Below are 13,812 nucleotides of genomic sequence, written 5' to 3'. Positions count from 1 at the left end.
AACTAAAATGTTTTGTGGGCATCCACGCCAACAGATGGAGCCTTGCATACAGGGCATTCTATACCTTCCTCTAAATATGGGCTAATCTTTGCCTTGCTCTAGGGAGCAGAGCCTGAAGGTAAGGACCCAGCAGCTGCAGAGGATCAGACAATACCTAAGAATGGGCATGTAAAAACCTTAAGTCTTAGTTGATATCTCTATTTTTTTTAAAAAGCTGATTGTCCTAAATTGTGTTGGCCATTGGAATATATTGTAATGAGAAATAAAAAAATTAAAACCTTTATCCATTCATCAAAATTTGAAAACTTAAAGAGTAATAAGATAATCCTAAAATACTTGATTTCAGAGAAAGTTATCAAAACATTAATCTTCTTAAGGATTTCTAATCACTCCCTCACATACACAGCTTCTTACCTTTGTTTTTAATTTGCTCTGGAATGTTTGTGTCAATGAGTTTGATTTGATTACTCAGGAGAAATTCCAAGTGAAATCATGTTTATATGGGGAATTTGTTAAGGGGATAAGGAATTGGCTCAATATTTGGTAAGGAAGGTATCATAGTTTAGTCAGCTTTTCTATGCTGATATTTCTTTAAGTATATGAATATTGTTTGCTTTGGGAAAAAATATGCATGGCATGTGTTACTAATTTTAATGCAACTGTATCATCCAAGTAACTTATTTAATGTTACATAGCACATTGACTTATCAAGCCCCTGCTCCTTTGCCTTTTATGGAAACCCAGAGGATAAATAAATGGTACTATACAAATGTGATAAGATGGGCTCTTTAGAAACAGATGTGTGGTACTGTCTTTAACCTTACAGTAACTGCCAGGTCTCCAACTCTGCCCGTGTTGTCTAGATCCGTTTTGTAACTTCCTCCATGGATGCTATCAACCATAAATCACTGAGCAGAATTTACTTGCCCCGTTGAAGAGCAAGTCAGTCATGACTGCAAGTTTGGATTTGAAGTTCTTGTCCATAATTTGAATAGTTTGGGAATGTGGACTCATAATTCAGAATCCCAGGAGAACAGAAAGGAAAGGGAGAGGCAAGTAGAAGAACCAGAAAGAGATACAGCTCTGTTCTAGAACAGCACTAATAGAACTTTCTGTGATGATGGAAATGTTCTATATCTGCAGTGTCTAGTGTGGAAGCCACTAGCCACATGTGGCTGTTGAGCACTTGAAATGTGGCTGGTGTGAGTGAGGAAGTGAATTTTAAAAATTGTATTTAATTAAATTAATTTTCTTGGTAATTTAGATAGCCACATGTGGCTCATGGCTGCTGTTTTAGACAGTGCCGTTATGGAGAGTCTGGGGGCACAGCCTGACCTGTGATCTTTTTGAATATTGCGTCTTCCTTTCCCAATTCTTATAGCCCTAAATTTTTCTGCAAAAAGCACTCAAGATTTGTTTAGGCCAGTGTTGGAATTTATAATTCTAGTAATTTGCATTCTTCTTAAGCAGACAGTGGTGTAGCACTTGCTGCTTTGTGGCTTTTGAGCTAGCCTGTACTCTCAGGTTTGATGGTCCACTCACAGACCGTTCACCTCCCTGTGCTGCCATGCCCATGGCTCTGCTATAGGAATCTTTACAAACTGGCCCACTCCATATGCACTGCAGTAAGCCGATTCATGTGATATTTATTCCTTCCTCCCCAGGTTTGCTCTTCGTTTTATACGGCCTGACCCTCGCAGCCGGGTCACTGACCCCGTTGGGGACATTGTTTCATTTATGCACTCTTTTGAAGAGAAATATGGGAGGGCACACCCTGTCTTCTACCAGGGAACGTACAGCCAGGTCAGTGCCACAAACCATATAGATGCCAATTTATTGATATGATTCTATCCTCAAAGGAAAGCATAGCTTAGCACTGATCATGTCATTCTTTTATTCAGAAACTTTAAATAGCTTTTTATTGCTTACACAAAAAGAGACCAAGCCCTTTAGCTGGGCCCTCCTTGATCTAATCCCAACCTCCTTTTGAGGTCTTTCCTGCATAACTTGTTTCCCTATACCCTAGGTTCCAGCTGACCATTCCCTTAACATACTCTGTACTTTCCCACCTCTGTGCCTTTGCTTTTGATTTACTGTTTCCTCTATCTAGAATGCCTTCCTCACATTTTTGCTAATTGGAATCTTGCCCATCCTTCACTAGCTCATGTCACTCCCCTCTTGTACCCTTTCCTAATTGTTGCGCCCTACCCTGCCTACTTGCAATCTAAAATAGTAGTCTTTCCTTTTGCACTTTCATAGTGGTTTTCTTTTTTTTTAAACGTTATAGCAATTTCACATTCTTCCTTATTTTATAGTTGTTTGTGTTAATGTCTTATCTCCTGTACCAGACTGTAAGCTCCTCCTTATAGGCAAAACCTAAGTCTTGTATCCCTCACAGAATTGAATAAGGGGATAGACTCAAAGCAACACATCTCATTCAACCCAAGCCATGCAGACATTCGACTGTTGTTACCTCTCAGGGAGCAAAAATTAGGAGTTCTATGGGTGTTGGGCATATCTCTAGTTTACCAGAGAAAAATGTAGAAGTAACACCTTATGCCTGAGGGTGGTTCTGCAGCCTCCAGGATTCCTGGATCTATCTGGAGAAAGAGAAAAATGCTTACTCTTGCTTCCTTCTGTGATTCTCCCACATCTGCTTTTTCCCACTGGCTGCTCCCACCCCACTCAATGAGCATTAAGCACGTACTATATGCCACGCATTGTGCTCAATGCTAGAGATACAGACATGAATGAGATGGGCACCTCTCATACACCCTCTTTGCTGTAATCCTGAAGGTAGACCACCAGTGGTCATTTAGGAAATCTTAATTAAATTGTAATGTACTTGGGATTCTGCAAATGCAAAAGCATACACAGAAATCTGGGACACTAGCCTTGTCTTTGAAGATCTTTTAAACCCCATGCTCTTTAAAATGCCCTTGGGTCCCTCAGTCCCTCATCCCTGCTTGGTATGTGGCCTTGGATCAGGCTCATCTTCGCAGTATTTTTTATGTTGTAGCTGTAAAGTGGCAAAACTCTCATCTCCCTTTTCAGGTCAGATTTTCCTGTTTACATCTTCCTTTAGATTGTGGGAACAGATGACTTTTCTGTGATTGGGTGGGGAGGGGGCTTTTTTTTTGTCAGCCTGCCTACTCTTATGTGCCCGATAGAATTTAAATCCTAACAACACTAAAAACTTTTTCATTGAAGCTTGTTAGCATGGACTTTTTGTAGGGAGAGAAATGCCAGGGTTATGAAGGTAGGAGCCCAGGAATTTTCTGGTTTTCTTGCTCACCTTTTTCCCTCATTTCTTCCTTTGTTCCTAAATACGTAGCTGTATCCATTAGGACCCTTAGCCTAATTAAAAGTTTGAGGCACAGTCATCATCATAATTTGTGATCTTTTGTTTCTCACAGGCACTTAATGATGCCAAACGGGAGCTTCGCTTTCTTTTGGTTTATCTTCATGGAGATGATCACCAGGACTCTGATGAGTTCTGTCGGTAAGTGGATTGATTTTTTTTTTTCCTCTTTTCTGATCTTATCTACTGATAATTTGTAGTAAGCAAGTTCTTATCATGTCTTCTTCATCCCTCTCCACAGCACCACACTTTGTGCTCCTGAAGTTATTTCACTAATAAACACTAGGATGCTCTTCTGGGCATGCTCCACAAACAAACCTGAGGGATACAGGGGTAAGTCGTGTTTCTTTTGCCTCATTGAGATTGTTGAGATATCTTTGGAATAATCTGGAAGGACATGCCATTTATTGCATGACTATTCTGTGGCTGACCAATCCTCTCAGCAGTCCTGAGAGATGGGGGTTGTATTACCTCCACTTTATGGTTTAGGAAACAAGCTCAGAGAGTTTAAGCCACTGGCCCAGGATCATACAGTTAGCAAGTTCTGGAGCAAGCTCAGGTCTGTCAGGCTCTAGCCCATTCATTACAGTTAACCATTGCCAGAGCCTGTTTTATTTTTAAAAATACCCAGTCCTGGGGCTTCCCTGGTGGTGCAGTGGTTGAGAGTCCGCCTGCCGATGCAGGGCACACGGGTTCGTGCTCCGGTCCGGGAAGATCCCACATGCCGCGGAGCGGCTGGGCCCGTGAGCCATGGCCGCTGAGCTTGCGCGTCCGGAGCCTGTGTTCCGTAACGGAAGAGGCCACAAAAGTGAGAGGCCTGCGTACTGCAAAAAAAAAAAAAAAAAAAAAAACCCAGTCCTGGCCAGCAGCTTGCCTTTAATCTTAATGAGTTTTTTACTGAAGAGTTTATTCTTGTCATCAGCAATTTTAACAGAGCTTCTTGCACAATGAGTGAGTACCCTGAGTGCTGATAGGGATTCAGAAAGCTCAGATCTTTGCTGACTATAACTAACTCTTAACTGGAGGTAAATATCTTTAGAAGTCAGTATAAGATATAAAGGCATCTAGTGAAGGAAAATGTAGTTACTTTGCAGCTACTTCTATTCAGCAACTTTTGAATATATACTAGCATACCAGGTGCTGTGCTAAATCCTGAGAACCAAAGATGCAGCAGATGTTTTGTCTACATCCTGGAATCCGAATTGTTATTCCTAATTGGTTTTTAAACATCTGATAAGTTCCTGCAGTATATGTTTTGCCATTCTCTTACGGCTTTGGGTGTGAGGAGTGATAGATAGAAGGAGACTAAGGATATTTTTAACAGAAGCTTAAAATCTCTTCTTTCAAATCATAAGGTAAAACGGGTAAAGCTCTGTAATTGTAAAATCTTGGTTATTTGGAAGACCAACTTTCTAAACTCCTTCAGAACAGAAAAGCTAGCCCTTTTTTAGTGGGTGGGGGCAGGTGGGACATAGGAAAAGGGGATAAGGAAGGGATTGGATGAGAGGAACAAAAGACAGGGAAGATGATGGTGGAGATCCTCACCAGTAACATAAAGCTTGAGACTTGCAGCCTTGTCCCCTTCGACACAGGGGGAAATTATGCTGAGCAGTAGCCAGAGTCTTTGTAGATCCTTTTCCCTCCATCAAATAGACATTGTTCTTGAACTCTGCAGCCTGCCCTAGCATCATCATGACAACCACACCCCACCAGAAAAGCCTGTCCTACTCTAATCAAATTACCTGGGAATAGGGACACAAATATATAACAACAACAGCAAAAAGATTGAGAAACTAGGAGGGAAAAAGGTAGGCAGGGAATAAATGACACCTCCCTTCTTTCCCAACTGACACCAAAGCAGTTCTCTCTTGCTTGTTGTGTAAAGTCTAAGAATTAATCTGTTTTATCCCTAAGTCCTGCCCTTGATCTTTTGGGTCTTCTTTCTGTCAGTCTCGCAGGCTTTAAGAGAAAACACCTATCCATTCCTGGCCATGATTATGTTGAAGGATCGGAGAATGACTGTGGTAGGACGGCTAGAAGGCCTCATTCAGCCTGATGACCTCATTAACCAGCTGACATTTATCATGGATGCAAACCAGACTTACCTGGTGTCAGAACGCCTAGAGAGGTACAGGGGAGTTCCTCTCTGGAACTGAGACCAGCTGTAGACTTGGGTGCCTTACCTGGGGCTCCACAAATCCTGACTTCTTCTCTGTTAGGCAACTTTAAAAGCCTTGTCCATTTAGTGTTATTTATATATTTTGACCTAAATAACTCTATCAGATCATCTTTTCTTGGAGATGTGATTCAAAATAAAGACAGGACTCTATGCTCAGGAATGTAAATTGTGTCATTTAAAATAGCTGAGCATGATATAAAGAACTTAAATGTAAAAAATGAGGAATGCTTATAACTTGGTTATAACTCCTCCCCCATCACATAAGTAATGTACATTAATTAATGTAGAAAATTCAGGAAACATAGAAAAGCACAGAAGAAATGTTAAATCACTCATAATCCTACCACCACTTTTAACATTCTGGGATATTTTCTTTTAATTTTATAGACACAGACACACACACTCCTACGTAAATACACAATTTTTTGGAGAGAAAAAGAAATATCCCAAAATGTTACAGTGTTTTCTCTTTGATTAGTAGAACTCTGAATAAGATGTTTCTTTATTTTTCACATCTTCTAAAATGTGTGTATGTGGTTTTTTGGTTTTATGAAAGCAACATACACAAAAATGTTGTAACCCAGAAAGGTATTTACCTATAAAATATGATCCCACTGATCACTTTATGGCAATAATATTGTGTTACTTCTGTTAGGATTGGGGGGAAAGGATAGTTTTACATGGAAAGTTAAAAAGAGAGGGAAAAGCTTGCCATTTCTTTTTCTGCCAAATTAAAGTAAGAAAAGAGATGGCTCATTCAGATTCTGCATGAGAATCTGAATCCCTTATGGTAGTATTAACTGGTCATCTGCCAAGATTGTCAACCTTTTTAACCCCCTAAAAAATTTCAATATAAGAAAACACAGAGCTTTGTGAGATTTATTTTTTCCCTCTATGCTTTTGATCTGTCCACAGGGAAGAACGAAACCAGACCCAGGTGCTGAGACAACAACAGGATGAGGCCTACTTGGCCTCTCTCCGGGCTGACCAGGAGAAAGAGAGAAAGAAGCGGGAGGAGCGGGAGCGGAAGCGGCGGAAGGAGGAAGAGGTGCAGCAGCAGAAGTTGGCAGAGGAGAGACGGCGGCGGGTAAGGAGCCTGTCTTTATTTACTTCTGGTGACTCTCAAACTGGTCTTTTCTCAAGTGTGAAAGAAAAAAACTAGATAGGATTGTGAGTGATTTAAATTCTCCATGCCATTTTAATATTTACTACATTTTCACAAAAAGTATTTTTTAATTGTTTAAAAAGTTTATTAAAACAAATACAAGAGTAAGTAAAAGTTAGGCAGAACAGCTCTGTTCCATGAAAAGTAAGTATAAATAGATAATAAGCAGTTCAATATGCTAATTCACAGCAGTAGATTTTAAGCATTCATTCTTAGTACCAGTGTTTAGCTCATCTGACATTTTATTCATCATCTTGTTTCATTGCATATTGCCACTTGATTATAGCCAGGGTCTTTTAGTCATTCCCTTTTTTCTAACAGTTACATACCTTAACATAGTCAATAAATAATACATGTGATGCAATAGTATGTAATCAAATAAATATAATTTGAATTAGAGTGTTTCTGACCCTTGCCAAGAAGTTTTCTTCTGATACTGGTCATTAATTTTTCGTCTGACTGCCTAGTAAACCTACATGTTGTGATTGTGTTTCTTGTTTCCTTGTTCCCTGATTGGAGCCATAGCCTCACCTTTGCTTTGTGTCTCTACAGAATTTGCAAGAGGAGAAGGAAAGGAAGTTGGAGTGCCTGCCCCCGGAGCCTTCCCCTGATGACCCTGAAAGTGTCAAAATCATTTTCAAATTACCCAATGATTCTCGAGTAGAAAGACGATTCCACTTTTCACAGTCTCTAACAGTAAGGACTGCCTAAGTTGTGTGAAGTGTATGTAAAGTCTGGGCTGTCTGGGCTGTAGATATGGAAACTTTTAAAGACTCTCAAGAGTGTTATTGCTGTATCTGCTGCTCTGATGAACAGGGGAGGAAGGAGGTGGGGCAGAGAGAAGAGTGCACTGAATTATTGTATGTTCCTTCAGGTCTAGCTGCCAACTCAAAGCAGTTATTAAGGTTTCATTTTATCATGTTTGAGCTCTGCTAAGAAGAAAAGATAGCTTACCAAGAAGTCCCACAAAAGACTTGTATGTTGGAGGTGGGAGGCTCTTCCAAGCTGCTCGACTCACATTGGCTTTAGAATCCCACCAGAACCCCTTGCTGTGTAGAAAAAACTCTATCCCCGCTGCCCTGGAAGGACTGGAATTACACAACTGAATATAAGTGCATGCACAGCTTGCATGCAGTTGTCACTCTTTCTTTCTACTCAGCCCATTAGAAGCCCCACTTAGTAGGGCTACCTTGTATATCTGGTGTCCATAGGTAAATAGTGTTTGTCATTCCATAGGGATGTAGTTACAAGCAGAGACTCTCAGAGTCTCACAGAATGAAGATCAAATTCTCATTGTTCCAGTGTTAATAGGTGTGTTTCCTTGGTCAGTTTACTTAATCTGTAAGCCTCAGTTTCTTCATCTTTAAAATGGGTATAATAGTCACTCTCTAATAGGATTGTTAGGATTAAGTTCATATGTAAAGTGCTCAACATTGTGCCTGGCTCATAGTAAGCATTCAAATGCTATTGTTTTTGGTGTTTATTATCAGAAGGAAGTTCCTGTTTATATTGAGCATTGGTAAGTTGCCTTTCCAAGTTTACAACTATAATAGATGCTGCCATTTCCCTGATCATTTGAAATAATCAAGAATAAACTGCATAATAGAAATGTGGATGCTCTGTAGTCAGGTGAGGCTGGGTAGCACATTCATTACTTCTCCTGTTTAACTGGAAAACATTGGACAAGTTACAGAGTCTCTTATAGGGCCTCAGATATATCCTGCATGTAAAATGGAAATATAACCTGTCCTCTGATAACATTAAACTGAAGGTATGTCAGGCACTGTGCTAGGCACCCTAGGGGTTATGCAGGTGAGTAAAGCGTGGTTCTGGAATTCATGGAGCTTACTGGCCAGTAAGGAATGTAAGACGATTCAAAGAGCTAATTCAGAGTAAAACGTTGTGAGGCATCCTAGTGAGAGAGAAGCAACAGCTTCCTCGTTTTATTTGTTTATCTCTCATTTATACATTGATTTATATGGGGGAAGGTGCTCACATCTCTAACTTTGGATGTTTTAGTTGGGAATAACATGAATGAGCCTCACACAGGACCTAGCATGTAGTAGATGGTTTCTAAATGTTCATTCCCTTTCCTTGATGTGTTTCCTAACTACTGTTTTCTGTGTGAGTATTAGCTTGCAGCCATGTTCACTGACAGTTTCTCTGTAGTATGCCCAAGCGCTTATGGAGCTTTTACTCCCCAAACTCTAATTATCATTTTGTATATGAAAAGCGTAACCAAAATTTCCTCTCTTGAGAGTTTTGGAGGAAAATCTGTTAGAATTGTGGAATAGAATAGACTTTTAGCCAAAGGGGAACCAACCCATTTGTTAAATATTTAATCCTTGTAGGCTTTTTAAATATGTTTACACTACAAGTTATTTTTTAAAGAAGAAAAAAACTTCAGATGGAGAGAAATAATTCGTAAATGGGGACAAGGATCAGATGGGAAAGAAAGAAGTGTAAGAGGAGAGGTGTATTGGCAGTGCTGGCCTTTCATTTAACATTTATAGAGTTAATAACATGTAACTGAATAGTGAGTTACAGTTTTTTAGTGCTCCTGCAGACTTTGTGTGATCTTCTGTGAGCTCTACCCTTTATAAATACTCTCAATGAGTGAATGTTCAGCAAAATGCTCAGTTTGTGTATGATGCTCAGCTCTTGACAGTTGTTAAAAGCTAGGATAAAAAAGGGTAAACTGTAGAAAAATCTCTAGCCTTCAAGAGTGAGCAGAAAAGTGGCAGCTGACTTTCTCCTAAATGAATGCATGTAAGAGAGAAACCAAATTATACTCAGCCCAGAAATCATTTTTCTATCCATTATGAACCACAAGGGACCTGTAGAGGTGATTTCATCTGTTTCCTGATGGTATTGGTGCATTGCCAATGATAAACAGAAAATGTCAGTGTTGTATCAGTGTTGAGTATTGTCAAGCAGTGACTGAAAAGGAAGCAAGATATTTTGCCCTTTTGTAAAACCCTGTTGGGTTCATACCAAGAATACTTGGTGCAAGTCTAACTGATGCATTTCAAGAAAAGAAAAGAAAAGGAGAATGAATGTTAATGGAAATTGCAAAGACAGAGAAAGGAGCTGAAAGTGATTAAGGTTGATGGACCAAAATATGAGAATTTTGTAAAATCATGAATGGATTAGGTGAAAGGAAAATGAATTTACTCCTTAAATGGATTTGTAGCAATAGCCTCTTCAGGCAGAGGGAAATAAACTTATGAAAGGTGGAACAAAAAGGAAATAGAAATAGATACCCTCAAAAAAGTAAGGGTAACTTGAATGGGGTGCTCCTGATCTTTGGGATGGACCTGAAAGAGGTCAGCAGTGCCCTTCACTGCACATCCCTTAGAGTCTTGTTAAAAACAGACTTTGAGATAAAGAGGACCATAGATCAGATCCAGGGTGCCTGTTCTTAATGTGTGGCATTAAGAGACAGGGGAAAATAAGAATTTACCTGTACCTTGCCAGGGTACAGGGTGAAGAGGGCTTTCTCACAGAAGAGAGGTCTACGTGGAAGGTGTCAGATCTCGATCAAGTGAAGGAGGTGTGCATATGTGAGAGCACCCAGTGCAGAGAGGTCAGAGCCCAAGTGGCCTGGGGATGGGGTGGGTGTTAAATCCAGAACCAGGTAAGGAGGGTATACATGAGGAGAGGGGAATCAACTCATGGCTGTCAGTATACAGGGGGAAATAGAAATATAGATGCATATATGTATGTACACATTGTCTGGCTTTCTCCACAGCGAGTGCTTGGGAACATCAGCACCCCAATAGCAATGAACATACCTAGCACCTAGGTCGTGGTTGTTATTTATTTATTTTCTGTTTTTTCGTTTTTGGCCGCACCACACAGCATGCAAGGTCTTAGTTCCCCGACCAGGGATCGAACCCATGCTCCCTGCAGTGGAAGCGTGGAATCCTAAACACTGGACCTCCAGGGAATTCCCTAGATCGTGGTTTTTAAATAGCATTGTCCATTAAGAAGAATCACGGTTCCTTGGAGAAATGGCTGATTCCAGGACTGGGACAGGGAAAATACAAGATTAGCCTGGAACACCTTGTACCACAAAGCAAGGAATTGTTCAAAGAATGATGGAGACACGTCAGAAAGACGTGGAGGCCAGCTTGATTGGGCTCCTCAGACTCCATCTGAAACAGTTTGAACATTAGAACCTATTGAATAAAATAGGAAAGCATGGCTCTATATTAATATAAATAAATAAATTGAAGAAAGTTTGAGGAGCCGAATGTCTCTGTAGTCTCAGAGTACCCCCCCCCCAAAAAAATGCTCATTAATAACAAAGGAGAAAAGACTAACTTAGAGTGGAGAGGCCTGGCAGGCACCATCTTAATCAAGTGGTCACAGTGGACATCATAGGTAATGGAGCAAAATGAAATTGTACTCCACCTGAATAGGATGCATTGAGTAGAGCACAGTATCATTTCTGTAATACTCCTGTCAAAGAAGCATAACTGGAATCTAATCAAGAGTAAACATCAGGGCTTCCCTGGTGTCGCAGTGGTTAAGAATCTGCCTGCCAATGCAGGGGACAAGGGTTCATGTCCCGGTCCGGGAAGATCCCACATGCCGTGGAGCGGCTGGGCCCATGAGCCACAACTACTGAGCCTGCGCGTCTGGAGCCTGTGCTCCGCAACGGGAGAGGCCGCGACAGTGAGAGGCCTGCGCACCGCGATGAAGAGTGGCCCCCGCTCTCCACAACTGGAGAAAGCCCTCGCACAGAAACGAAGACCCAACACAGCCAAAAATAAATATAAAATAAATAAATAAGTTAAAAAAAAAAAGAGTAAACATCAGATAAACGAATTGAGAGACAAAGTAACTGACCAGTAATCTTTAGGAGTGTCAAGGTCGTGAAAGTCAAGGAAATCCTGAGGATTTGTTCCAGGCTGAAAGGAGCAGACTTAGGAGATGTGACAACTACTAAATGCAACATACAATTTAAAACTGGATCCTTTTGCTATAAAAGGCAACTGCCAAGACTTGAATGGGGCCTGAATAAAAATTTAATGTACATTATTATATTACAGTAGTAATGTATCAGTTAAGTTTCCTGATTTTGAGGGTTGTATTATGAAGGTGATTGCCCTGTTTTTAAGATATACACAAGAGGGCTTCCCTGGTGGCGCGGTGGTTGAGAGTCCGCCTGCCGATGGGGGGGACACGGGTTCGTGCCCCGGTCCGGGAGGATCCCACATGCCGCGGAGCGGCTGGGCCCGTGAGCCATGGCCGCTGAGCCTGCGCATCCGGAGCCTGTGCTCCGCAACGGGAGAGGCCACAGCAGTGAGAGGCCCGCTTACCGAAAAAAAAAAAAAAAAGAAAAGATATACACAAGTATTCTGGGGTGATGGGACATTCAGTTGGTAGCTCACTTTCAACAGGTTCAAAGAAAAAATTCTGTACCTGTGCTTCCAACTTTTCTGTAACTCTTGATTATTTGTAAGTTAAAAATGTTTAACTTTATATCAGACAGGTTTTCAAAAAAGAAACAGATGGGTCAATTCAGAGTAGGACTAGCATTGGGCTGTGTAATAAATCTCTTGAAAGAGTTGTCCGACATGTTTGCTCTTTGAAATTGATCGACTTTGAAATGGAATTTCAGTCTAATGTGATTACTTCATATCTCCAAGTTACCCTGGGGAGAGCTGGGGTATATTTGATTTCATGGTTGTGTGTGTGTGTGTGTCTTTGTCTTTTTCTCACTGCCCTTCTTTTTCTATAGGTAATAGAAAATTACCTTCTTTTTCTGCAGGTAATCCACGACTTCTTATTCTCCTTGAAAGAAAGCCCTGAAAAGTTTCAGATTGAAGCCAATTTTCCCCGGAGGGTGCTGCCCTGCACCCCTTCAGAGGAGTGGCCCAACCCCCCCACGCTGCAGGAGGCCGGACTCAGCCACACAGAAGTTCTCTTTGTTCAGGACCTAACAGACGAATGACACTTTTTCTTCCTCTCCTTTTCAACCCCAATCCCTAAAAGAAATGGAAAAAAACAAAAAAATAAGAGAGAGAAATTCATATTATTATTATTATAATACAATATTTTTTTTAAAAGACTGCTGCATCCTCAGGAAGGATCAGAAACCATGCTGCCTGCAAAAGTCACCACCTGTGTGTGCACTCGAGGTTAGCAGTGAACGTTCCTGCTGGCGAACCCACCCTTCCCTACTGCCTCTGCACCACACCTTCCAGTGAAAGGAGACTCTTCACCTCCAACCCAGCCATTGTCCCAACTGGGGAAGGGGACATTCCCACTAGATCTCATTCATTCTTGCTTTTATAGAAAATAAAAGTGAAAAAACCTCCAACAACCAGCTATTGCAGCATCTCCTGAGGACTTGCTTCTTCCACCTCTGGAGAAGAGAGGGAAGGGAAGGCACAGAGCAGAGATGTTCCTTGAACTTCCCACAATTTATGAATAACTTTAATTTTTTTGTTGTTGTTGCTTTGTAATGACCAAAGGAATGAGGCTGACATAGGTGTATTTTTTTTCCTTAACATCATTTGATAAAGAGCCATTTCTTAAACCCATGAGTTCTTGCCCTGGGCTCCTTAGCCCACAAGAGTGTAATAAAGGTGTCCCAGGCTGGTTTGTGCTTATTTCTGCCATTGTCCCTCTCACGTTCCCAGAGAGGTTCTTTTTGGTCCAACTCTCGCTGTCCTTTCTTGCCACCTATGCATCCCACTTGGTACAATGGGAGGAAATCTGGGTTTGTAGCTCTACAAAGGCTGTGTATGTACAGATACACCCATATACATGGTATGAACTCCGTGTAGACTAACCTATACGTACAACTGCAGCTTTTCCTTGGAATCTGGACCAGGTGGTCATTATGGGATCTGAACAAAGGATATGCGTTCTGACATGTGCATGCTATTCCTGCCCAGCCCTGAGCTTTCCTGAATTGCCAAGCTTGGTGCCTTTCCAGAGGACAAGCAGGGTCTGTGGTGGAACCAGCAGAACCATGTGAGAATACCCCACCTGTCTCACTGGGAATGTGGTGGTGGTGGTGGTGTTTTAAGGGTTGAAAGAACTGGAGGCCTCGAAGGGAGCCAAGACAGAACTCAGCCTGTGTAAAGTGTC

The 13,812-nt window shown here is 41.2% G+C and overlaps 1 protein-coding gene across 10 annotated transcripts in view; it reads left to right on the top strand.

The window, feature by feature from the left end:
* The window catches only part of LOC149744014 (FAS-associated factor 2), a 57,312-nt gene extending 43,994 nt beyond the window's left edge, over positions 1–13,318 (top strand). For 6 of the 10 annotated variants that reach the window (XM_089905142.1, XM_089905149.1, XM_089905147.1 and 3 more), the window contains 7 exons: positions 1,665–1,803; positions 3,417–3,502; positions 3,603–3,694; positions 5,276–5,489; positions 6,456–6,627; positions 7,258–7,401; positions 12,455–13,318. In XM_089905142.1, the coding sequence (XP_089761268.1) occupies positions 1,665–1,803; positions 3,417–3,502; positions 3,603–3,694; positions 5,276–5,489; positions 6,456–6,627; positions 7,258–7,401; positions 12,455–12,667 (1,060 nt within the window). In that variant the 3' untranslated portion in view covers positions 12,668–13,318. The remainder of the gene's footprint in view (positions 1–1,664; positions 1,804–3,416; positions 3,503–3,602; positions 3,695–5,275; positions 5,490–6,455; positions 6,628–7,257; positions 7,402–12,454) is intronic. The other 4 variants (XM_089905145.1, XM_089905144.1, XM_089905143.1 and 1 more) reach the window with 4 other exon arrangements.
* The last annotated feature ends 494 nt before the right edge of the window (positions 13,319–13,812 follow it).

This window comes from Delphinapterus leucas, unplaced genomic scaffold (genome assembly GCF_059928025.1).
Source record: "Delphinapterus leucas isolate spDelLeu-1000000601 "Yukka" unplaced genomic scaffold, BTC_Dleu_Yukka2 spDelLeu_asBTCV2_sq25, whole genome shotgun sequence".
Taxonomy (NCBI): domain Eukaryota; kingdom Metazoa; phylum Chordata; class Mammalia; order Artiodactyla; family Monodontidae; genus Delphinapterus; species Delphinapterus leucas.
The sequence above is the reverse complement of the archived record's forward strand: the minus strand, read 5'-3'. Positions and strand labels throughout refer to the sequence as shown.